At 39.4% G+C, this 25,040-nt stretch overlaps 1 protein-coding gene across 27 annotated transcripts in view; it reads left to right on the forward strand.

Annotated features, from left to right (window-relative positions):
• Macf1 (microtubule actin crosslinking factor 1) overlaps nucleotides 1-25,040 on the forward strand; it is a 345,150-nt gene that overhangs the window by 204,963 nt on the left and 115,147 nt on the right. For 23 of the 27 annotated variants that reach the window (XM_060379622.1, XM_060379623.1, XM_060379626.1 and 20 more), the window contains 10 exons: nucleotides 955-1,038; nucleotides 2,234-2,341; nucleotides 2,481-2,579; nucleotides 4,696-4,848; nucleotides 5,315-5,403; nucleotides 8,741-8,876; nucleotides 12,829-18,189; nucleotides 19,179-19,328; nucleotides 22,807-23,022; nucleotides 23,537-23,686. In XM_060379622.1, coding sequence (XP_060235605.1) covers nucleotides 955-1,038; nucleotides 2,234-2,341; nucleotides 2,481-2,579; nucleotides 4,696-4,848; nucleotides 5,315-5,403; nucleotides 8,741-8,876; nucleotides 12,829-18,189; nucleotides 19,179-19,328; nucleotides 22,807-23,022; nucleotides 23,537-23,686 — 6,546 coding nt within the window. The remainder of the gene's footprint in view (nucleotides 1-954; nucleotides 1,039-2,233; nucleotides 2,342-2,480; nucleotides 2,580-4,695; nucleotides 4,849-5,314; nucleotides 5,404-8,740; nucleotides 8,877-12,828; nucleotides 18,190-19,178; nucleotides 19,329-22,806; nucleotides 23,023-23,536; nucleotides 23,687-25,040) is intronic. The other 4 variants (XM_060379628.1, XM_060379632.1, XM_060379629.1 and 1 more) reach the window with 1 other exon arrangement.

Genomic DNA, 25,040 nt, shown 5'->3' on the forward strand with positions numbered 1-25,040 from the left:
TTACCATAAAAGATGACAGTGCTGCAAAAATTAAACCTTCCTCCAAATGGCAAGATATCTAAGTGCCCTCTGTTGTCCGTGTTTTTTTTTTTTTTAAAAAAAAAAAGATACTGATTTCACATTTAGACTAGAGAAAGACCCATTAGCTCCTCCAATCCTGAGTTTCTGTGGCTATGAAACTATTAGACATCTCCATGATGTTTCTTGGTATTATATTTTATTGCACGAGGACTGGACTGTAAGGGTTTGGGAAACTATGAGTAAAAGGAAATTACTTTATTTAAAGCATTTTTGGTTGGTGTTTTGTTTTTGTTTAACACCATGTCATTAAGTATATGAAGTCTGAAGTTTAATTTGTCTTGATTATAGTCCCAGCTTGTGTACCAACTAGTGTCCAGATGAGACCTGATAGGCTAGGGTCAGATGGAAGGGGAGGAGGTCCTCCACTATTAGTGGACTGGGGAAGGGGCAAGGGAGGAGATGAGGGAGGAAAGGAGGATAGGATTGGGAGGAGATGGGGGGGGCTACAGCTGGGATACAAAGTGAAGAAATTGTAATAAATAAAAAATTATATTAAAAACAAAAACATTGACGAAATTAATTACCTCTCAGAAATTAATTTATACTTAAAATAGACATAATTTATTATTCCTTTGACCTGCCTGACAAAGTTATTGCTAGGATTACATGAAGCTCTACATGAAAAATATGAAAGGAATGTAGTTCCCAAAGTGTGGCTCCCAGACCAGCATCATCAGTGTCACCTGAACCATGTTAGAAATCCAGATTCCGGGGCCCAACTCAAGATCTGTAGACATAGTCCTTCAGTTTGTGTCATAACTGGTCTTTTTGACTGTGATGACTAACGTTTGAGGCTCACTGCTGTAGAATATAATAAACGCACTCACTACTCAGTGATGGTAATCAATGATGTTGTACTACTTTGGTTTCTAGGAACTGTTTGCAGAAATCGAGAGGAATCAGACAAAACTGGACCAATGTCAAAAATTGTCCCAGCAATATTCCACTATTGTGAAGGTAACTGTACTGTATCCTAGGAGGAGTAAAGCCTTCTCTGGACAGACATGCAGAGCTTTTCTTAGGCCAGCCTGCCCCTTAGAAGGTTGTCTCTGAGCCAGTGGTGTCAGCGTTACCTGAGATGCTGCTTGAAATGCCCTCACATCTACTGAATCTGCTTCTACATTGTCATAAGGTCCTCTAGATGATCTCTATACATGTTGATGTTTGAGAGACTGGATCTATAGCCTTGAAAGATTTTGGTCAGAGGAACAAGTCAATCATGTTTGTTTTTTAGAAAAGGTATCCCGAGCATGTAAGAGTATAAGTAGGAAGACAAATAAGGCCCTATTTAAATGAAGAAAACTTGGAAGGTGATGGATGAAACACTCTACAGGTTACAGAGGAAGCACAGAGTATGTAGTAAAACAAAAGCATTTCTAAAGGATTTGAAAACCATTTCTAATCTTTACTGAATTTGGAAAATTCACTTTCCCTACTTAAACTTCAATTTCCCCAAGAGTGAGAATAAAGAACTGGGCATCAAATCACAGATTAAAAACTCAGGATTCAGCAAGGTATGACCCACAGACTGAAGCTAGGCCACATACTCATTTTTGTGTGGCCAATGAAAAATGAATGAAAAACGTTAAAAGAGTAATATATTATGATAATTTTTTTAAAGAAAAGAATAATAACTAGGCAATGGATTTAGTTCATTCAGGTGGCAGAGAGCTTGCTAGCATGGCTAGCTGGCTTCAGTTTCTAGTACCATAGAAGACTGAACATGCACTGTACATTCATATAGCCAGCATTTAGAAGGTGTAGGTAGAAAGGAGGATCAGAAGTTTAGGGTCATTCTTTTTGCTACATAGGGAGTTTGGGATCACCCTAAGCTACATGAGACCCTCACCAATAAATAGATAGATAGGTAGGTAGGTAGATAGATAACTAAATAGATAGATAGACAGACAGACAGACAGACAGATAGATAGATAAAGTAGTGAGAACCTGAACTGTCAGCATAAGTAAAATTATAAATAGCTACAGTCATTTATAGAAATAGAATTATTATTTCTGGCAGGCAGAATGGCCCAATATTGGCCAACCTATAGTCTGAACAAACACCAGATAGAGTCTAACAACAAAACACTGTGGTTTTGATATGTTAGCTATAAGTCCCAAGTAAAGGGAGTCAAATTTCTCCTTTCCTTAGGACTATGAATTGCAGCTGATGACATACAAGGCCTTTGTGGAGTCTCAGCAGAAATCCCCTGGCAAGCGCCGTCGTATGATTTCCTCTTCAGACGCCATCACACAGGAGGTGAGCTGGTGGGAGGAAACCTCACTCTCTTACCTTAAGAGAAGCTCTCCTTTGTCTCACCTTTCTGTTGTTCTCCTTATTCAACTGTTGACTTTACTTTTCTGTCATAACTTATCTCGATTGTTCTTTTAAACTATAGTTTATGGACTTGAGGACTCGATACACAGCATTAGTAACATTAACGACTCAGCATGTAAAATATATCAGCGATGCTCTCCGGCGTTTGGAAGAGGAAGAGGTGAGAATAGCCATATCCTAACCATTCTTGAAAGAATGATTAAGAATGCTATGCTTCACCAGGCATGATGGGCCATGCCTTTGATCTCAGCAGTTGGGAGGCAGAGGCAAGCAGATCTCTGTTCATGTATACCCAAGGCTACGCAGAAAAACCCTGTCTTGATAAACCACCACCAACAAGAAGCTATGCTTCAAGCAGAGGGTATAGCTCATTAGTAGAGCTTGTGGCTAACGTGCCAAGTCCTCAACCTAGCACTACGTACCAGCATTCCTGTGCTCCGTCTTTTAAAAGGCAAAGTTCATGCATTCATTTTCTTTATTCACAGTGATCATGCTCTAGAAAGCTTGGTTGTTGGTTAACACTAAACCAGTGCTCCTAGGGGAAATAGTTACTCTCTACAAGTCTAAGATCCCATATACAGCCTGGTTTTATATGTATTTTTGTTTAAAGACAGTTTATATGATGTGTAGTATTGTTTCGTTGATGCTCTCTAACTTTTTTCCTGCAAAATAGTTATCAAAGATATAAGATTTATCCCTAAGGCATATCATAGCTCTCTCAGGTTTAGGAATACTAGACAGCACTTCAACATTAGTCTAGAGTTACTTAAATGATGATGTCACCAAGAAAAAAAAGACACAAAAGATGTTAAAAACATGGTATTGAGTAGATTGAAAAGTATGCTGGCTTAGAGTATTTGTCACTTTGCTGCTGCTGTGATAAAAGTACCATGACTAAAAGCAACATAGGGAAGAAGTTTATTTTGGGTGACAGAAGCAGTGAGCTGCCTAATCACATTTTCATCTGCAAAGTGGGGAGAGGCTGTAAACTCCAGTGTCCACCCCAGTGAACCTCCTCCAGTAAGGCTCCACTTGCTAAGGATTCTATAATCTCCGCAAACAGCGCCACCAACTGGGGACCAAGTGCTCAAATGCCTATGGGGAATATTTTCCATTGAAACCACCATACAGTGTCACAACAAAATCCTCAGCTAATGACATGGGCATTGGGCAACTACAGTTCTTTTTTTGTTTGTTTTTTATCATTCAGTGCATCATTTGTGAGTGACTTTTGGAGTTTCAAGTCAATTTTAGGTGACATTTTTCAAATACAGAATATACAAATGTTTTATCACTTCCACCTTTAAGTGTCTCATCAGAAAAAGGGCTGTGTCTTAGTGACTATTCTGTTGCTGTGATATGACACCATGACCAAGGCAACTTATAGAAGAGTTTATTTGGGGCTTATAGTTTGAGGGTTAAAGTTTGTGATCATCAGTGGCAGGGAGCATGGCAGGAGGCAGGCTGGCATGATGCTGGAGCAGTGGCTGAGAGTTCATCTGGATCCACAGGAAGAAGCAGAGCACACCCTGTTGAAATGCCAAGAGCCTTTTGAAACTTTAAAGCCTGCCCTCATTCACTGACCTCCTCCAACAAAGCCACACCTTCTAGTCCTTCCCCGTCCCCTCAACTGGGGACTAAGTAATCAAAACATGAGTCTATATATGCTGTTCTCATTCAAACCACCACAGGATACAAGCATAAATCTTCAGTAAAGTATAATTTGTTGGATGAAAATACTAGAAATCTCCTTAGTCTGTACAATGGGATGCTGTGACACTATTAAAAATAATAGAATAGATTTAACTGAACTGACATAGAAAGTGATTTATAATATATTACTATACTAGATACAATGATTTCAGTAAAAACTACATATGCAACAAAGGTACAAAATGACATAGAAACAATTTTAGAAGTGTGTTTGTGTGTAAAGTTCTGTGGAAATAAAATCTAGTATATATATTATGCATTCCTATTTTGGCCCTATGTATAATAAGCATGTAATCATTTTGTAATTATAAAAATCTTTGCAGGCTGAGTTTTCAAATACTCATAGACGTGCCATGGGAATTAAGAAGTGATGCATGATCTTTTGTCCAGTATGTCAGTGCTTCTTTCATGCAGTCACTGTTCACTGATGGTTCTAAAAATTATGAAAATAGCAAGATTCTGTACATAAAGAACTATATTTTCTATCTGGCTTTGAAAACATAAAATCCTGCCTGCCTAATAAGACTGACCACAGTACTGACTTTCTATTTCTGGTTATATAGAAAGTGGTAGAAGAGGAAAAGCAAGAACATGTGGAGAAGGTCAAAGAACTTTTAGGTTGGGTGTCTACTCTGGCAAGAAGTACACAAGGAACAACTACCTCACCTCATTCAAGTTCATCCACAGACATTGAAAAGGCCATTTTGGAGCAGCAGGTGAGTGGAAACTCATCTCTCTTTGCCCAGGTGGAATTGTATATTTGAAGAACAATTCCTGTGGCTTCTCAGAGAAAATTATTACTTTAGAAAAGGCTAACTTCAAGCCGGGCATGATGGCTCACGCCTGTAATCCTAGCACTCGGGGAGGCAGAGGCAGGCAGATCTCTGTGAGTTTGAGGCCAGTTTGGTCTACAAACAGCCAAGGCTACACAGAGAAACCCTGTCTTGGCGGGGGTATAGGGGGGCGGACTAACTTCTAAAACTTACAGCAACTTCAGCTGCCCTGCTTGTTCGATTAGCTTTTTAAACATCTGTAGCTCATTTGTAATGTCTTACCAAGGTTGTATTTTCTCCTTTGGTTTTTGAAAAATTATTTGAAATCATGTTTGACTCTTTCAAGTCTTAAGCTTAAATTTTATTTATTTATTTATTTATTTATTTATTTATTTATTTATACTGCTAGGTTCTGGCAGAAGAGCTGACAACCAAGAAAGAACAAGTCTCTGAAGCCATTAAAACTTCACAGATCTTCTTGGCCAAGCATGGTCATAAGTGAGTCTGACCTTTTCAAATGGCTGAATCTTAAGAGTCACAATGAGATGTTAGATTGGAAAATTTTGGGCAACAAGAGCCTTGTAGTTTGTACTGAGAAGTTGTTTGTTTGGATTTATTACCTTCTCAGATATGGGGAGGAATTTTAAACATGTTTGACTTGAGGGGGTTATAAAGGATAAGGAGCAAGTGCAAAATAGTGAGTGCAAGAAATTCAGTAGATTACAGAGGTGACAGAGATTCAAGAGGTATTAAGGGGCCAGCAAGATGCTTCAGCACATAAAGGTGTTTGCCACCAAGCCTGACGCCCTGAATTCAATCCCCAGGATCCACAGGGTAGAAGTAGTGAACTGACTTTCCAGATAGTCCTCTGACCTTCATATGTGTGCACATGTGCTTGTGCAAATACACATATACTAAATAAATGTATAAATTAAAAAAGATACTAAAGATGATTAATCTATGGGTTTGGTCACAAGGAAAATCAGTAGATAAACTGCTAGACTTGTGGTGCATGCTTTTAATCCCAGCTTAGGCAGATAGATCTCTGAATTCAAGGCCAGTTTGATCTATATAGTAGCTCTAAGCCAGCCAAGGCTATATAGTGAGACCCTGTCTCAAAATAAAACAAACAAAAATACCCTGCTAGGCTTCTAGCATAGGCTGTTGAGTTTTGATGATGTCAGTCACAAAGATAAGAAACACAGACCAAGGAATGAGTTGCAGAGTAATGTAGCTTAGATGTTGAAAGCCTGTCAGATGTTAGAGAAGAAATGCCTAGTATATAATAAGATTTATGGATTACCTTAATCATGCCTTATGTAGACTCACAAATATTCCCAATGGGCAGCTCTGTAGGAAGTTTGGAAATAATGACAGAAGACCAAAAGGATAAAGATTTAAGTCACTAATGTAGTAGAAATCATAAGAGTAATTAACCTAAAAGGACTTCCAGGTCATGTAAGCCTGTAAAGGAAACTTTAGAGAATAGAACATATTCGTAAATAATACTTCAGGACCCAAGAAAGTTTGAAAAAGAAGAGAGAGTTCAAAAGTCAAGAAAGATGGATGAATATCTAATATATTTGGCCATTGGGACTTTTTGGTGATACCGACGAAAAGTTGTCGGGTGAGGTCAGAGTCAATATGATGAGCAGGAAATAAATGAGGTGTGGAGGCTGAGATACTGAAGCTCAGCTCCTTTTACAAAGAGTGCTCATAGGAAAGGAAAGCATTAATACAAGGAATGAGGGGGGAATATGCACTCAAACACTTTTACTTTTTAGAATATGGCAGACTTAACTGTGTCTATAGACTGCCTTACAAGAAAGATTTAATAGAAAGGAGGGGAGTGAAAGAGGTTAGAAGTGACTGATAGAAAGTACAATCCTACTCAGGATTTGAGACAGGTTTTTCCCTTCAACATGAGGATTTAGGCTCAGGAAAGGTATGCACAATGGTAATTTTGTCAAGAATAGAGTCCAAAAGTAAGAGAAGTAATATCTAGTGGTCTGTATGTATTTTACTTTATTTCAAAATTTTATTTACTTTTATTTCATTGCATTAGTGTTTTGCCTGCATGTATGTCTATGTGAGAGTATCAGATCTTGGAATTACAGATAGTTGTGAGTTGTTGCATGTTGGGATTTGAACCTGGGTTCTCTGGAAGAGCAGTCAGTGCCCTTAGCCACTGAACCATCTCTCCAGGCCCCCTGTATTGTATTTTTAAGTAGGGGGTTTATTGAAGATTAGGGCAGTGCTCAGGCAAAATGATGAGGGATTAGCTGGGAACTCCCCCCTGCATTTTCTAAGGGAAATATTGAGGTCCAGTTAAAATTACAAGCCAATAAGATCGCTACATGTCTGTGACATCCCCTCCCTCACTTGGATATAGTTTGCAGTATGTGGGATCTTAGAGGTTTGTTTCTTATCAGATTAATGACAGGCTAGAATAATATTAAGGACCTGAAAATCTGCTGCAGGGTTTGGATGCCAAAGGTAAACTGAAGACTTGGGGAATCTCTATCAGTTTGTAGGCAATTCTAACATAAATCAACATAGTTCATTCTCAGAATTAACACTGGGAAGGGAGATGACACCCAACCTTTAGGATTCACAATATTCAAGATATGAACCTCTAGGAAGACAGGAAATGAATGGACTTGGTGACAAACACACAGTGGCTTTAGCTATATGTGTAATGTCTTGTTTTCTAGAAAAAGTTCTAAAGCAAATTTAGTCGAATAATGAAACTCTGAGCTAAGTAAACTATTGCATGGTGGTAATCCATCGTGGGAGGGTGACCCCAGAACGGTCACCAGCTCAAGCTCACCCAGACTGGGCTACATAGAGACCCTGTCTCTTAAAAACAAAACCCAAAACAAACAAGAGTGGCTATGGTTGGAGAGGAGAGACAGGGAAAGGGAGGTGTGATGAGGAATGTGCTCAACAGATACATCACATACAAAGGATTTAAAAATAAGAGAAGTTAAAGAGTATTAGGCAGGTGAATAATTTGTTTAAAATGTGGCAAGGTCATTTTGATTAAGGCAGTTGCAGAACTTCTAGAGTTATTGTTGGAGGTGGTCTGATGCATGTTACTGGCCCTCAAGATCTGGTTATACCTATCTTTGTTTTGTAAACCTGCCTAAGACATACCTGATTGGTTGATTAAACAGATTATAACTAGGCAGGGCAGAAAGGGGTAGGTGTTGCTAAGGTTCCTGGGCTTGTAGAGAACAGGAGAATCACAGGAGACAGATGGACAAGAAGAGAAAGGAGAATGCCATGATGGTTTAGTGTGGAGAAAAAAAAAAATATCTAGGTTGGGAGGAAGGACTCCAATAGTGACATGAAAAGGCCCAGATGAAGAATGTATCTTCTGAAGATACAAGCATGTATCTTCAGATTATGGATGGAAGGTAGACCAGATGAGGATGATTATGGAGGATGGCATTGGATGGGGACTGGGAGATGGATGGCAAGGTTATTGAGCCAGCATAGGTGAAATATCTACCCAGCCCAAGGTAAAAAAGGCAGTTATAATATTTAACAGGTGTCTGTGTCTTATTGTTTGTGATAGTGGATTAGATAATACCACTGTGATAATCTTAGGGCTGATAATAACATTAGATAACCCAGCATTCCTTTTTTTTAATTTACAATAAGTTATATAGCATTAACATCACTAAGAATCAATCATAGGATATGAGAGAGATGCCATAGTTGAGCATGGGAGACTGGCTATATCTAGATAATCCATTCATGGCAACAATATGACAGTTTTGAATATGGTTTGGAGACTTTTCCCCCTGAGATGTAATGCTTCATCTTTCAGGCTCTCGGAACGAGAGAAAGAACAGATCTCCGAGCAGTTGAGCGCCCTGAACAAGGCCTACCACGACCTTTGTGACGGTTCGGCAAACCAGCTCCAGCAGCTCCAGAGTGAGCTGGCTCAGCAGACAGAACAAAAGGTATTTTTAGTTTTAGGCTCCATATATTACAGAAGCTTTTTAAATGGTATGAAAGTGTCTTTGCTGATTGAGAGTCATGTTCACTAGCTTTCCATTACCAATGTGACTTAATACTTAACCTCACTTTAGCAGCCATTTGTCATGTGTTTCTTTACTGGGGTTCCATGATGTGTTGGTCAGTCAAGAACATCAGAGGATATTTACAGCAAACCTTCTGGATCTGGCTCACTCCTACCTCTACCCACACCTTACCACTGCACAACGGAAAAGAGTTAAGGAGAACTTCAATTCTGTATTGTATCTGATCACAGGTCAATAAGATTACTCCCTCATGACATAGTCAACCAAAAGATGGATATCCAAGAGTTGTAGATATATGCAAGAAAATGTTTATAAGCTTATAGTTTCCAGTAGCCAGGGAAAGACGTACTTCACTGACTGAGACGCTGGTTCCCCTCATCCATCCATGGTCCTCCCATCATGTAGCACCATTACCAGTTCTCATCTCACTTTTTTTTTTTTTTGGTACCACATGAAAGTCATAGTTGCTGTTGGTTGTTCTTCCTGGATACTTACATGTGTGTGCACATTTAACCAAATTATATACATGTGTCTCTGGGATATACATGTGTGTTTGCCTGCTTATTTCCTATGTTGTGAAGCAATGGCCAGTGTATGTGGAGAAAGCTAATATGTGGTAAATAATATTTGGTCTACATGATGCACAACATGATTATTCAAGCAAAATGTATCTTGATTCTGAACCATGGATATAAATTTATAAATTCATAAAGTCTACAGGATAGAACCAGCCCTGCTTTGACAGTATATTTCCAGAAAGAATGTGCTGGTGTAGAATTTTCTGTGTAAGGTAGCCCACTTCTGATGGCTTTTGCTTCACCATATAAGGGAGTATGTGAAAAGTTTTAACAATTGCTTGCTGAGAACATCCAGTTCTCATTTTGAAAGGTTAAAAGGGGGTGGGGGGGGAGGGCAAAGAAAGAAAAGACAAGCTGCTGAGCACCACTACATTGAGCATGATGTGTCCCTGTACTGTGTGTGTTTCATGTAAAGTATTGTTCTGGTTAACTGACATCCTTGCTTACAAGTTTCACTAACCCTTTGGAGTTTAAGCACAAATGCACAAAGGGAAAAGAGGACGACCTGTTTGGGGTTCTTTTTTGCAAAAAACAAACAGTCGCATGCTGGACGCTAACCCCAAGCTTACCCTGTGTATGTGATACGGCTGAGCTGCTCCATAAGGCTCTATTTCTTATCTGCCTGAGGCGTGCCCTGCAGTTTGGGTAAGTAGAAGCCTTTTATGTTTTCTTTCCTTTTCTCCCTGTGTCATTTAAGCTCATCTAGCTCACAGTGTCCATGTTTGGTAGACTGGATTGCTTCCTAGCTCAGTGCTGCCTTCCTATCCTTCTGTTATGAGGGTGTTGGGAGGAATTAGGAAGGCTTTTCTCTTTAGCTCAATTCCAGGCTTTTTTTTTCAATGTCAGCATTTTTGAGATTATGAATCTTTCAGAAGAAATTAGAAAATTCAACAGTCTTCCTTTTTATCAGAACATCTCTTTCTCAACAAGCTTTATATGGATTTTTTTTCTTTTTCTTTCTTTTTTTTTTTTTTTTTTTTTTGAGACAGGGTTTTTTTGTTTAGACTAGGCTGGCTTGGAACTCAAAGATCCACCTGCCTCTGCTTCCAAAGTGCTGAGATTAAAGGCCCAAACCTACCACAACCAGCTTATGGATTTTCAAAAAGGATTTATATATTAGAAAAGTCATACACCATACACCAGTAAGCTATTTTTTTATAATCTCTGTAAAATAGACACATAGTAGATTTGTGTAATATGTGTGTTTCACTTACACAAATTGAACCCTAAAATACAGAAAGTAAGATTGGGGAGAATAGCAAATAATATTTTACATAGCATGGGGAATGATGCTCCTAATATGCCATCAATTGAGCACATAAAATAAAGCAGAGAAATGAACCAAATCTCTCTTTGCTATCTATTCTGCATTCTTATGTGCAGTCACTATGCTTAAAATCCTCACGCCGCCCTTAACATGGAGTATACAGCCTAATGGTGTCAAGGATTGTTTTTTAAACATCTTATCTCTTTATTCAGTGTTCATTGCATTGCAGATGGTGTTTCTAGACACTGAAGGGAAAACCTGTTTTTATATAATTTACTTCTCACTGACAATAGAAATGAAATGTACTTGTTAGTAGACAGGGAAGTGATTGACAGTTAAGTCAGGGTTATGTATGGATAAGTTGCCATGAGTTTTTAAAAATCCAAAAATAATACTGTCCAAAGAGGAGAAAGATAAATTCATTAAGGAAAACAAAAAATGAAGAAGGGCACAGTGGCACCTGCCTTTAGTCCCAGCACTCTGCAGGCAGAGGCAGGAGTCTGCTGCCTGTGAGTTTGAGGCCAGCCTGGCCTACATAATGAATATCAAACAGTCAGAGCTTTATGGTGCGATCCTGTCTCAAAAAACAAACAAACAAATAAACAAAAAAAGAATTGTAGTCATGGAGTGCAACACAAGTAATGAAGCATTTTAGGTAGTAAAGCTCTTAAATGATTTAAAACCCGAAATAAAAGGCTTTAAAATGAGAATTCTTCAGCAGGTGATTATAGATTGACTCCTGTTTAAGATGTGACTTTACTATTTCATGCTTCTCCAAACTTTCCAAAGAGACCTATAATAGCAAAAGATTTGAGTCCAGGTTGGTTTCTAGAACTCACTTGTTTTGTTACCTTGGACAAGCTACTTAATATGTTTTTCATGTTTTTAACCTCCAGATTAAGATTAATCTTTTGTAGGATCACTTAAGGATTAAATATGGTTCCTCAATAAATCTTAGTGGCAGCCTGGACTAGAAGAAGTGGTAATAGTGAATTCACAATCTAAAGTCCCTAGTCTGTTTCTTCCTTGACTTGTTACTTTCAGGTCTTACAAGCATTGGCCTCTAAGAAGTTAAAACTCATGATCACACACTGCTTAAGTAATACACACAGGCCCATTTATTGGGATGCACAACTATTTTGTAGCTTAAGTCTCTCATTTTTTATACTAATCCTGTTATCAGCAAAGAAATGTTTCCAGAGTCTTCTGTATGAGAAATTATATTAGGAACTGGTATGTGTCTATAAGAACCTTTGTAATAAGCTGATCTTAGAAATAATTTTCTGGATGTATAGACATGGTTTAGCAGTTACAAGCATTTACTGTTCTTCCAGAAGACTTGATTCAGTTCCCAGCTCCTATATCAGGCAGTTCACAACCACCTATAACTTCAGCCCTAGGGGATCTGTCACCTTTGGGCTCCCAGGCCACCTGCACTCGTATGCACATATACACACAATTTTAAAAAGTGAAAAATAAAATCTTTAAACATAGCCATCCAAGGTCAGTAGTGTGGCAAGCAAGTAAAATCATTTACCACCAGGCTGATGACCTGTGTTTGATATTTAGGGCCCACATGATGGAAGGACAGAGCCAATTCCCACTAGTTGTCCTCTGACTTACACATATGTGCTATGGCTCTTGAATGCCTGCATGCCCACTCATGCACACACCCTATACACTAAATAAATGAATAAGTAATAAGATGTAAAAATTAAAAAATTAGCTATCTTCTTTCTTTACTGCTTGCTACTTTGTAAAGCTTATTGCGCAGATATGCTTAATGCAATCTGTCATTCTTCAGGCAATCTGTGAGCTTCTGGCTCTATTGAACATTCTGCAGTTTATAAAAAATATTTTCTAGCATGAATGGCCTGGCTTGCATTTTGATTTTCATACAGGTTGGGGATTACTGAGGGTAGGTTTTTCCTGTGATCAGAATTTCATCTATGGTTCTTTTCTAACAGTTATGCTTCTATCATTGATTCTGATTCATTTTTCATTTTAATTCTTTTTTTTTTTTTAGAATTGCAGAGCAGTTGCTGGAGTGATTGACCTAGGTACAGTGGAGATATTTCCCATCTTCAGAGCCATGCAAAAGGGCCTCATTGACCAAGACACAGGCCTAGTGCTCCTGGAATCCCAGGTTATCATGTCTGGCCTCATTGTCCCTGAGAACAGTGAAAAGCTCTGTTTGGAAGAGGGTCTCGCCAGAAACCTCATTAACCTTCCAATGTACCAACAGCTCCTGGAGCTACAGGATTCTCTGTCTTTAATTAGCAAGCTTACGGAGACACAAGGCCCCCTTTCTGTGGTGGAAGCAATTGAAAAGAAAATTATCAGTGAGAGACTTGGACTGAAAATCTTAGAAGTTCACCTGGCAACTGGAGGTTTCAGTCTCTCCCCCAGTGAAAACTGTATTAGTCTAGAAGAAGCTTTTCATCGAGGCTTCATTTCTTCATGGCTTCATTCAGAATTACAATCTCACTTGAGATCATCCAAGAATTTAATAGACCCTAACACAGCTGAAAAAATTGGGTTGTTGGAACTGATGCAAAGATGTATCATCCATCAAGAGTCAGGGTTGAAATTGCTGCCTGTCAAGCAGTTGGCAGGGGGAATGGTGAGCCTGAAATCAAATCGGGAGGTTAGCATTTTCCGTGCCGTTCAGGAAGGGCTGATAGACAGGCAGGTCACTGTCCGGCTGCTGGAAGCTCAGCTCTTTGCTGGTGGCATAGTAGATCCAAGAACAGGTCATAGACTTACAGTAGAAGAAGCTGTGAGGCATAATTTGATTGACCAAGATATGGCCTGTGCTATTCTCATAAGGCAGCTTCAGACAGGAGGCATCATTGACACTGTTACAGGGAATAGAATGACTATTGATGAAGCAGTGAGCAGTAATCTAGTAGCTGCTAAGATTGCTCTTGTAATTCTGGAATCCCTCTGGTCATTCATGGGGTTACTATGGCCTGAATCTGGAGAGATTCTCCCAATTACAGATGCTCTAGAACAAGGTATTGTGTCTACTGAATTAGCACATAAAATCCTCCATAACCGAGAGCAAATTGAGGCTCTTTTTCTACCAACAATCACAGAGATTTGGTCCTGGCAGAAAGCAACAGAAAGTGGTATTTTAGATAAAGGTCTTGCCAGTAACTTAAGATCGATTTGTATCCCTGATGTGATGCCCCACATACAACTAGCAGACTCTGCAGAACAAAGCAAATTAGTCGTTGCTCCTGGTGTACAACCTCTGTCATGCCAAAGAGAGAAAGTAGCAAGCCATGGAGAGAAGCTGTTGTTTCACCTGATGACTCACAGCTACATCAATGCACACACTGGACAGCGGCTGCTTCTGTTGGATCAAGAGCTGCTAGAGACGCTAACATCCAGAGATATATGTCAAGCAGGTCTTCCAGAAGGAATTGAAATTCAGCCTCAAAGACTAGACACCTCTGAGAAATCACAAGAATTGAATAGTGGGAATATTTCCAGTGCTAAGCTCACGAGGACGCACTGTGAATCCCAGTTTCCTTCTCAGAACCAAGACGATCCCAGTCAGGAAAACTGTACTGAAGCAAAAGGCAAAAGGACTGTTATAGGAATAAAATGCTCTTCTGCAGGGAGCCCTGAAAGGGATCTGTTTGTAGGAGAACAAAAAGTAATAGCTGCAAATGTTAGCACTTCAAAGGTTATAAGTAAAGTCAAGTTAGACCTACAAAGTCTATGGTTAGACACTAGAAAGGAAGAACAAAGAGAAACATTTAGCAAGGAAAATATCAGTGGAGAAGCCCTTCTTGTGGAATGTCCACAGGAATCTCAAGGTATATCCTTGGTGCTTGACAAAGACCTTCCTACTGAGAAATCAGAATGGCAAGCTCCCACACAGACTTCCTTCACATGTCCAAAAGAACAAGTGAAGACTGCCAAAACTGAATATATTTCAAGTGAAACTGGACTACCACTCATAAAGTCTCAAAACAAAACATCACAATTTCAGGTAGCGACTTCTTTAAGTTTGAAATCAGAATTTAAGTCAGAACATAATATTGATTCCTTGGAGAAAGAGTTAAATGAAACACCTTTGGTTAAGGTTGGCCACAAACAAAGTGAAGAAGGACAAAGTGTTGCAGATGGTCATATGGTGGTATTAGAAAAGACTGATCCAGAGGATAATGGTGATGAGGCTTCCTTTTTGTGTAGTCATCATTTTGAATTGCTTGAAGAAGCTACTTTAAGTACATTGTCTGCCCAGCTACTGGATGGTGGTATCTTTCATGAAGAAACAGGTCAGAAACTCTTACTAAATGAAGCAATAACCCAAGGCCTTGTGTCTAGCCACACAGCTGTGAAACTAATGGGAAAATTGAACATGTTCCGGGGCTTCTTTGATTCCCAGACCTGTGAGTCTTTGACAACTGAAGAAGTCATTAATGAAGGTTTGATGGATGAGAAATTATTACATAATGTCCTTATGTCAGACAAAGCTATAAGTGGTATCTTAGACCCCAGAACCCACTCACTATGCTCTGTAAAGGAAGCCGTGGCAGTTGGACTTCTTGACAAGGAGACAGCCACCAGAATTTTAGAGGGGCAGGTAGTAACTGGTGGAATTGTTGACCTGAAACGAGGCAAAAAGCTTTCAGTGACTTTGGCCTCAAATCTTGGTTTGGTAGACAGTGCTGACCAGACAGAACTTATAAATCTGGAAAAGGCTGCCAAAGGCAGAGATGCTGAAAGTGCAGTTAAGAAGAGATTGATCAGGCTACAAATGGAAACAACAGGACTTAGGGACCCTGACAGTAAAGCACTGTTAACAGTTTCACAGTCTGTTGATAGAGGTCTTCTGGAGAAAGAAGAAGCTGTTTGTCTGTTGACTAAACAAGTGCTTGATGGTGGTATCATTCATCATATATCTGGCTTGAGACTTTCTGTTGATAATGCCTTTAAACATGGCTTGATTGGTAAAGATTTATCCAGGCAGCTCAAAAAAGTTGAGAACTTAAACCACCATCAGTTTTATCATCCTCAAACAAAGGAAGCGCTTTCCTTCTCAGAAGCCATAAAATTAGATCTTGTTTCTCCAGAGTTGAAAAGAGAAATCCAAGAGATTCAGGATATAAGTGGGAAATTGAGGGATCTCATTGGTGGCCAGAAATTGACTTTGGCAGAAGCTAACAAAGGAAGATCCTTAGCTAATGAAACAGAATTACCTTTAGGATTAAGGCATGGGGTTGTAGATCCTGAGAACTGCAGAATTATTCCCTACTCAGAACTGGTAAAGAAATGTAAGATTGACATTGAGTCTGGATGGAGATATCTTGAAGTAATTCCATTTTCTGATATTAAAGATGAGGTGAGCAACAAAGCGCTAACATTGTCTGAAGCAATTCAGCATGGAAAAGTAGACTTTGCATCTACACTGAAGGTTTTGGAAGCTCAGGCCAACACTGGTGGAATCATAGATCCAGCCACAGGAAAACAAATGACTTTGGCATCAGCTTTGGAACATAAGCTATTAGATGAAAACATGGCCAGAATTATTGCATCTCATCAAGTGTTAAATGGAGGAATTATTGATATATATAATGATCAAAGAGTGACTTTAGAGGATGCTGTTAAGAAAGGACTTATCAGCCCTGAACTGGCAACTATGATCCAAGTAGATACCTTAGAAAAGGAAGGCGAGACTGAAGTATGTGAATTGAAGGGTGACTGTCTAAGAAAGGGGTTACTATTTGAGTTTAGTGAGATCACTGAAGAGAGTTATGATAAAGAGGAATGTGAGAGAGTATTACCAGTTGGAAGTCAGTATGCTCAAGAAAAGGCTAAAGTAAGGGTTTCTAATAGGGGAAAGCTAGGAAAGGGTAGGGAGATATCATTAAAAGAGATGGAAGGCAAGTGTCAAGATGAGAAGAAAGCTTCTTTAGACAATAAGTTATCCACCAGCAGCATAAGTCCTGGTCATCTTGAAAGTGAATCTTCACAGCAAGTTTTGGTGATCCATCCCTGCTCAGAATCTTCAGATTTGAAACTCAGAGAGGTAGCTAGAAGTTGTGTGAGAAAATGTACAGATGTAGAACAGGAGAAAGTAGTAACACAAATAAAAACGATTTCTCATGTAAAGCAACCTATCTCAGGCCTGAATGCTGAAGAAGGAAAAGAATGTCAAGGGAAAATGATTTCAAAAGTACAAGAATCTCATTATGAAACCACAGGCAGGTCGTTGAGTGAACAATCAGTGAATGTGAAGGTTAGTAAGAGAATGAAAAGGGATGTTGTTGTAGAAGAAAGTGTCCAAACGGGCAAAGCAGCCATTCTTTCTGAAGAAGAGTTGGACCAGGAAGTTACCACTGGTGATGAACATGACTCCTTCATAAAGAGCCAATCTGTGAAAATGATAGGAAATGATAAGGAAAAAGAAGCTGGTAGAGAAGTGGACTTTTCTGTTATTTGTAAAATTGAAGGCTTCCCTTCCCAGACGACATCCAAAGATGCTACCCTAAGAAATCAAAATGCTTTAACATTCTTCAGTGAAGAGGAAGTGAAAACATCAAACCTCTGCTCAATTTTAAAACCAAGAGAAAAATTATCTCAAGGAATTGCTAGTACTGCCCAAAAGGAACCATTCTTTTCTGAGATTCCAAGACCTGAAAGACTAAACTACCAGGAATCAGATGAAGAAACCCAAGTTTCATACATGCCCCACATTTCCAACAGAGACATGGCTGCCCAGAGCACCACCAGAGAGGAGACTACTGATGGCCAAGACTTGTATAGTACGTCTAAGACTGAGGAGACGAAAGATAAGATTTTCCCATCCAGAGATTGTAAAGAAAAGTTAGATCAAGAAATACCTTTGGACTCAACGAGAGCTCATAAATTAAAAGAAACCATAGTTTCTACTATAGATACAGAAGGAGTCTGTTACCTAGATTCCTCAGATAAAAAAGGCCTTCATGAGCATAGCAAAGGGGATCATGGGCTTTGTGGACATCAAAAATCTAAAATGGCAACAACCCAGGAAACAAAATTTCTAGAAGTAGTAAATCCCATAGCTAAAGACCCAGAAGAGGGATCCTCTGAAGACAGAGTGGGTCAGAGAGGACCCAGGGTCTTAGTATCTCTTCTTCCAGAGAAAATGCCCAAAAGGATGTTGCAGAATGAGAGTAGGGGGCAACATGATGGTGTCATGAGTCCCACTACTTCAGAAGTCAGTAAAGAAATGTTAGTGTCCCTGCCGTGTTCTGTAATGAAGATAGATGAGAAGATACCTAAGGGAAAGCACAAAGAGATCCTTGGTGATGAACAAGCCCCCTCCATGGCTATCCCTGGTGGGAAGGGGAGTGAAGGTACAAACCCAGGACTCTGCAGAGCAACTCAGGCAAGTATCCCAAAGTGTTGGGTTCTGTTTGGTTAGGGTTGGGAGTATTTTTGTTAGAGTGGTTTTGATTTTGTTTTGAGACAAGGTTCAGCTAAGACCCTAGCTGGCCTGCTGTTTATTATTTATCCCAGGATGGCCTCCAACTTGTGACAATCCTCTTGCCTCCCATTCTGAGATTAGACACACACCATCATTTCTAGATTGTTTGTTTTTTGTTTTTGTTTTTTTTTAAAGATATAAGTAGCAATGGGTGTGGTAGCATACACATTTCATCTGGCAGGTAGATCGCTGAGTTCAAGAATGGCCTGATCTACAGAGTAAGTCCAGTACAGCCAGGGCTACACAGAAATTCTGTCTTAAAAAAACAGAACAAAAGAAAGAAAGAAAGAAAAGAAAAAAAAGATATGAGTAGCTTTAGTGCTATCTAGGCAAGTGCTCTACTTCTGCTGAGTCGTATCCTCAACCCTAGCTTGATTCTTTAATTCTTAGCTGGATATAAAAATCACTCACATATAATTGTATGCACACAAATACATACATATTTATTTACAGTGTTAGCTATTTCTCTTAAGTTGTTAATTCATTTATCATCTATAATATAGTTGTTGGAAAATTAGGCATTGCCTATGAATGTCATTCTAAAATTCCAAGAGTTTCTGTTTACTGTTTTTGATTTTTGTGATTCTAGCACTGAACCCAGGACTTGCTATGTAGTCGATATCTTGCCAAGATCTATCTCTAGCCTGAGAATTCTAAAATAAAAAATGAACACTGAGGCCAATTTGAAATATTGAAGCAATTTCTGAGGAAATCAATAAAATCACTTTTGTCTGTATCTTAGAAATGGTTCAGACAATTACATATTTCATCCTGCCTTATGTGTAGCTAAAATTGCTTCTTTCTGTTTGACTAACAAAAACCCACCTACTTTAGAAGCTGACTTTAAGGAAAACAACAGAACTTAATGAGTTTTTCTTTGGGTTCCACAGAATGTTTTCACCCGGCGACTTTGTTTAGAACATGATGAGAAGTTGGTATCCTATCTGTCTCTGTTAAGGGACATTGAAATGAGAGCCAAACAGATTCAACCTTTGGAGCTTAATGTGGCAGGGCTGCAGGATCTACTGTGCCAAGCCGAGGTATGTTCCCAAGCATTCCTCCATGCCCCCTGGCTTCCAGATGGTGGCCTCTTGCTGCCCTGAAGATTTCAAGAACCTGCCTTTCACTCTCTCCCATTAAAAAAAAAAAAAAAAAAAAAATCTTAGGCTTCTTGTTAGGTATTTGTAGGTTATGCAGGCCTACAACAGGTAAGATTTTTAAGAGGCAAATTTGAATATACTTTGGATGGACATGTGCTACCTATATGATCTTTGATTTATTGCGGTTAAGATCAAAAGCAGTGTGATTGGTTAAGAAAGTTGAAGTAAACTGGGCATGGTGATATTTGCCTTTAATTCCAGCACTAGAGAGCAGAGGCAGTAGGATCTCTACGTGTTTGAGGCCAGCCTAACATACCTAGTGAACACCAGGACAGACAGCCAACTGGAGTATTTAATGCGTGCGGGGGGGGGGGGGCTGGAGAATGGCACAGCAGTTAAGAGCACATGTTGCTCTGATAGAGGTTCAGAGTTCAGTTCCCAGTAACCATGTCAAGTGAATCAGAGCCAACAACCTGTAACTTCAGCTCCAGGAAATCTGATACCCTCTTCTGGCCTCCATACATACACATACACATAAATTAATAATAAGAAATAAATATTTTTTAAAGAAAAAAAAAAGGTCTGATTTTTAACTAACTGGAGAATGCTAGTCCCCAAAATTCAGTGGGTGAAGTTAAACAGAAATGTGAGTCACATGGCATAAATCCTAAAGCCCCTCCCCCCTCCTTTATAGTAGCACCAGAAAACAGGTAAATATGCATATGCAAATAGGGTTGTAAGTTGTTTAAAGTATAAGAAGCAGTTAAGCCTACAGATTGTCAACTTGTTTCAGAGCATAGCAGCTGCATAGGCTTTTTTCCTATAGACTAAAGGTTATCTTCTGAAGAAAGCATCTGCTTAGACTCTGTAGGTAGACACAGTTGAAGGTAAGGGTTCTTTTTTGAGTCATAGGATTAGATGAAAGTGATTGACCCTGGCTTCGTTTTCATTCTACCTCCCATGATTTGACCCATCCATCCATGGGAAACAAAGACCTAATGATGATAATGGGAATGATTTCCCAATGGTATGGCCCAACCCCATCACCTTAGTGAAACCTATATTTATCACACCCACCTCTGCAACTTTTTAGGCAATTCAGAATCACCATTTGTCAGTGAGACATTTCACTGGATAAAGGCACTTGCTGTCAAGCCTGATAACCTGAGTTCAATCCCCAGGACCTCTGTAGTAGCAGAAAATTAAATATTCCTGAAAGTTGTTCTCTGACCCTCACACTGTGATTGCACTGTAACACATGCAAACACAATCAATCAATCAATAAATACATACATAAATGTGTTTTTGTACCATTTCAAAGACTCTTAACATTAATAATAACATTGAAAAGGTACAACATCTCTAGGAACTGAGCTATAAGGGCACTCTTTCCATTAATATGAGATAGTAAATTCTACTGTTATGTATATGTGTGTTTTTGTTGTAGTAGGTGCAGGTGCCTGTGGAGGCCGTAGCTGGGATCATCTGCAGCTAGAGTTAACAGGTAGTTGTGAGCTGCCCAGCACCAGGTAGGTGCTCTGACTGCTGAGCCATCTCTCCAGCCCTGTAATGCTTTTGCTTTTCTGCTGGGAAAACCAGCAGTGTTTTACTTAAATTTGTGGTTGGGTCTGTGAGTATGTGCCTGTAATTCTTCCACCGAGAGAAAGAGGCAAAGGGATCATAAGGTTCAGGCCAGCTTGGTCTACTTAGTGACAGGCCATCTAGGACTACATAGTGAGACCCTGTCTTACAAAAACAAAAGCAAGGCCCATTGGGGCACACTTGTAAATCCCAGCTTTGGGAAGGCAGAATTAGGATTCCTAAGGCAGGTAGTCTAATAGGTGGGCCACAACCAGTGAAGGATCTTGGTTGAAAGGAGGTAGATGGCACTCCTGATAACGGTACCCCAAGTTGTCCTCTGGCCTGTACATGCTTTGTGTGTGTGTTTTGTTTATTTGTTTGTTTGTTTGTTTGTTAAATCAAAAATTGATTCATGATTTCAGGAGTATAACCAGCTATATTTAGTTGGTTGGTTTCAGTGGGTTGATTTTCCTTCTATTTCCTTTTATATATGTGTACATGCACATGTGTGGTTTGTACATGCCTGTGTGCACTCACAAGTGGGCCATAGACATTTATTTCCTTGTCCTATTCTGTCACCCTCTATCTTACACCGTCCTGGCTAGCAAACCTCAGCAATCTTCTTGCTCCCCATCTCTCTGCAGTGCTAGGGATGCGTGTGTTCATGGCCATGCCTAGGTGTTTATGGGGAACTATAGGATTTGAACTCAGGTCTTTATGCTTCCTCAAGCAAGTGCTCCTGCATACTACTTACACATCCCCAGTCCTATTTCAGTTTTTCAAAGAACACCAAGAAATACTGGCCTTACAGAAACCAAAGAAAAAGACCTCTAGGAAGAACTGAGGGTAGAAATACTGAGTCCAGTGAAGATTAATTCATAGATGACCTTGATACAAACAGTTTCTATGGAGTGTGAGACATCAACTAGATGACAGCTGGTTACTGAATGTCATTCCTTCTAGAAGTGTTTGTATTACAGGCAAAGAGGTGGGACACCAGCTTGAGGATGTAGAGTGACTAAGGAATATTTTCAGTGGATTTTGGAGAAGATAAGGGATGATAAATTGGTAATAACTAGTATTTGGGCTCTTAAGAACATAGAAAGAATAGAAAGGCAGCCTTGAAAGGGAAAATGAGTCCTCATTGAAATTGGAAGCCAAAATAAAGATGATAGAACCTGCAGCAGTTTGCCAATATCCAATATGTGATATAGGTAGTATAGCTAAAAGGGAAGTGAGGTTATACCCCAAAACACTGTACACTTTTCCACTGCCCATTGCTGGCCTCTCTGCTGAGGAGTAAGGATATTATAGAACAGCTGACTTGGAAGACTATTTCCAGGTATTTTTACATTCTTTGTCCTTAGAATTTGGATAGAAAGAGTCATCTTTTTAGTTAAGTTTCCTTGAAGCACACTAATTCTACATGTCAGCTGCCTGGAAAAAGGAAAACTGATGGTCTTAGAGAGAAGTCAAAGAGTAGTGGACAGAGTACCACACTGAATTAGAAACCTGAATCCAAATCCTGACTACTCACCCATTTCAGTTTGGTGGCCTCAGACAAAACAATCCATATTGTTCAATGCTAAGGAATGTAACTTAATTAGTGATTAAACTAAGGAACCTACATAGCAACCATTCCTAAGCCCTAAATCCTATGTAGAAATAAAATGAGCTAACAAATGTGTTTGCAGCTAATTCCCAGAAGGCAAAATTGCTACTCTGCACTAGGGATTGAATTTAGACCTCAAGCCAAGTAGACATATGCTTTACCACTGATCTCCAGGCACAGCACAACTCTTGATTTTGTAGGTAACTTTACTCTGTGTCCCCTCAGGTATTAGACCAGGAATTAAGAGATCTGTCCACCATGGTGAATCAGGAATTGGAGTGTGTGGATCAGATTGTTATCAATCAGCCGAAAGAAGTACCTGCTCAGCTGTTGAAGGCATTAGAGAAAGATGCCAAGAACCTTCAGAAGTCTCTAGACTCTGTTAGTGACTCTTGGAGTTCCAGATTCCTCCACCTCCAGAATGTCATGGAAGTGAAAAAGGTAGTGTCTTGGTTTTAGTTTTGGGAGTGGTTGTTTTCTGTGATTTTTTTTTTCTTTCCTCTCAAGAAAGGGTTTCTCTGTGTAGCCTTGGCTGTCCTGGACTCACTTTGTAGACCAGGTTGGCCTCGAATTCACAGAGATTCACCTGCCTCTGCCTCCCAGAGTGCTGTGATTATAGGCATGCACCACTGCACTTGGCTGTTATGTTTTTTTTCTTAAAGATTATTTTTAATTATGTATGTGTATACTAGGGACTTATGTGTATGAGTGTTGGTGTCAACAGAGACCAGAAGGAAGGTACCGGATCCCCTGGTACTTGAGTTACAGGTTGTAGTGAGCTTGTTCTAGGTGCTAGGGTGCTAAGAACCAAATTCAGGTTTGGTTCTAATAAAGCAACTGAATTTGAATCCAGGCGTCTTTCCTGCCCTATTGCCTTGTTTTTAATTCCTAAGGGTTCACATAAAGCCTGGGTAGCTCTGGAGAGTTATAGTCTGACCTGCTGTCTATTTCCTAGACCACAGTGTTAAACCAGCACAAGGAACTAGAAGGCAAACTTGAGGATCTAAGAGACTGGGTTGGGAGAACCAGTTTTATTCTGAACAGTGAGGAATACAGCACTGAAACTGATGCTGACATCCTGAGGCACTCTCTCCAGCAAGCTGAGGTAAATTCTCCACTCATTCCTACCACAACCCTTGACTTATACTTTTTTTTTCCTTATGGACAAATCTGTCTTTATACTTAATCTTTCTCTCCCTTTCAGAAATAAGATGAGTTATGTTTAATTTTTAAGATTATTATACTCCTAGAGGTTCAGACCCAGTGACTATTTCTCCTCTCAGTTATTCTCTGAGAGCCCAAAGAATGGCTTTGTATTACCAACTTCATCTCCTCTATACTGAGCGTCTGTCTTTTGTTTCTCTTGCCTGGTATCGAATCTTGCCCATCTTCTAGGGATCTTTTCATTGCTGACCTAGAGTGTGATTAGGAGAGGTTTTTCTGTAGGCTAGAGAGGATGGTGCATGCTTTGCATATCAGATTTAGCCAGGAGGCCACGATTCTAGACAACCTAATCTAGAGAGATGCTTTTTTTTCTTAATAATAATTCTTGTTCATCAGTGAGAACAACTCTAATGACAGATGTGCCACATACGTTTCCTTCACTAGCTGTTTTTTTTTTTCTGTTCAATTTAGTCCATTATTATTTTTGCTGTTATATCCTAGAGTACAACAGCTCCTAATACTAGTTCGTGAATTTCGTGTTATAAAATGATGTCACTTTCTTTAAACGCTTTAGAAAGTCAAAAGGAACTAGAGCTGCTATTCCTCTTCTGTCCTCTCCTTTCCTCATCTAAGACCAAGTAGACATAAAGGTTTTTCTGTGGTCAACTGTGTGCTTGGACCTCATTCTTCAAGAATTGGCCTTCCCATTGCTTTCATGCACTTTTCAAAGATATCATTGAGAGAGAGACTGTATTTGTTCATTAAGATATTATACGTCATGCCAAGCGGTGGTGTCATATGCCTTTAATATCAGCACTTGGGGGCAGAGGCAGGCAGATGTCTGTTAGTTTGAGGCCAGCCTGGTCTACAAAGTGAGTTCCAGACAGCCAGGCTACATAGAGAAACCCTGCCTCGAAAAACAAACAAAAAAGACATGGTGGCACTGATGAGGCAGATGTATGTGAATTCAAGTCCAGTCTAGACTACATAACAGGTTCCAGGCTAGCCAGCTGTTGCTATACAGTGAGACAAAAAGAGGGGAGGGGAGAGAATTATATATATTATATAATTATAATATATAATATAGATAATACATATAATTTATATAAATTATATATATAATTTTATATAATATAAAAAAATATATTTTACATAATAGTCTGACAGGAATCATTCACAGCTTAAATATACAAATGGGCAGGGAGATGCTTCTGTAGGTAAAGCATTTGCCTTGCATTCTGGGGTCTTGAGTTCAATACCCAGAACTGATTGTGGAAGGAGAGAACCAATTCCTG

Source organism: Meriones unguiculatus, chromosome 3, assembly GCF_030254825.1.
Source record: "Meriones unguiculatus strain TT.TT164.6M chromosome 3, Bangor_MerUng_6.1, whole genome shotgun sequence".
Taxonomy (NCBI): Eukaryota; Metazoa; Chordata; class Mammalia; order Rodentia; family Muridae; genus Meriones; species Meriones unguiculatus.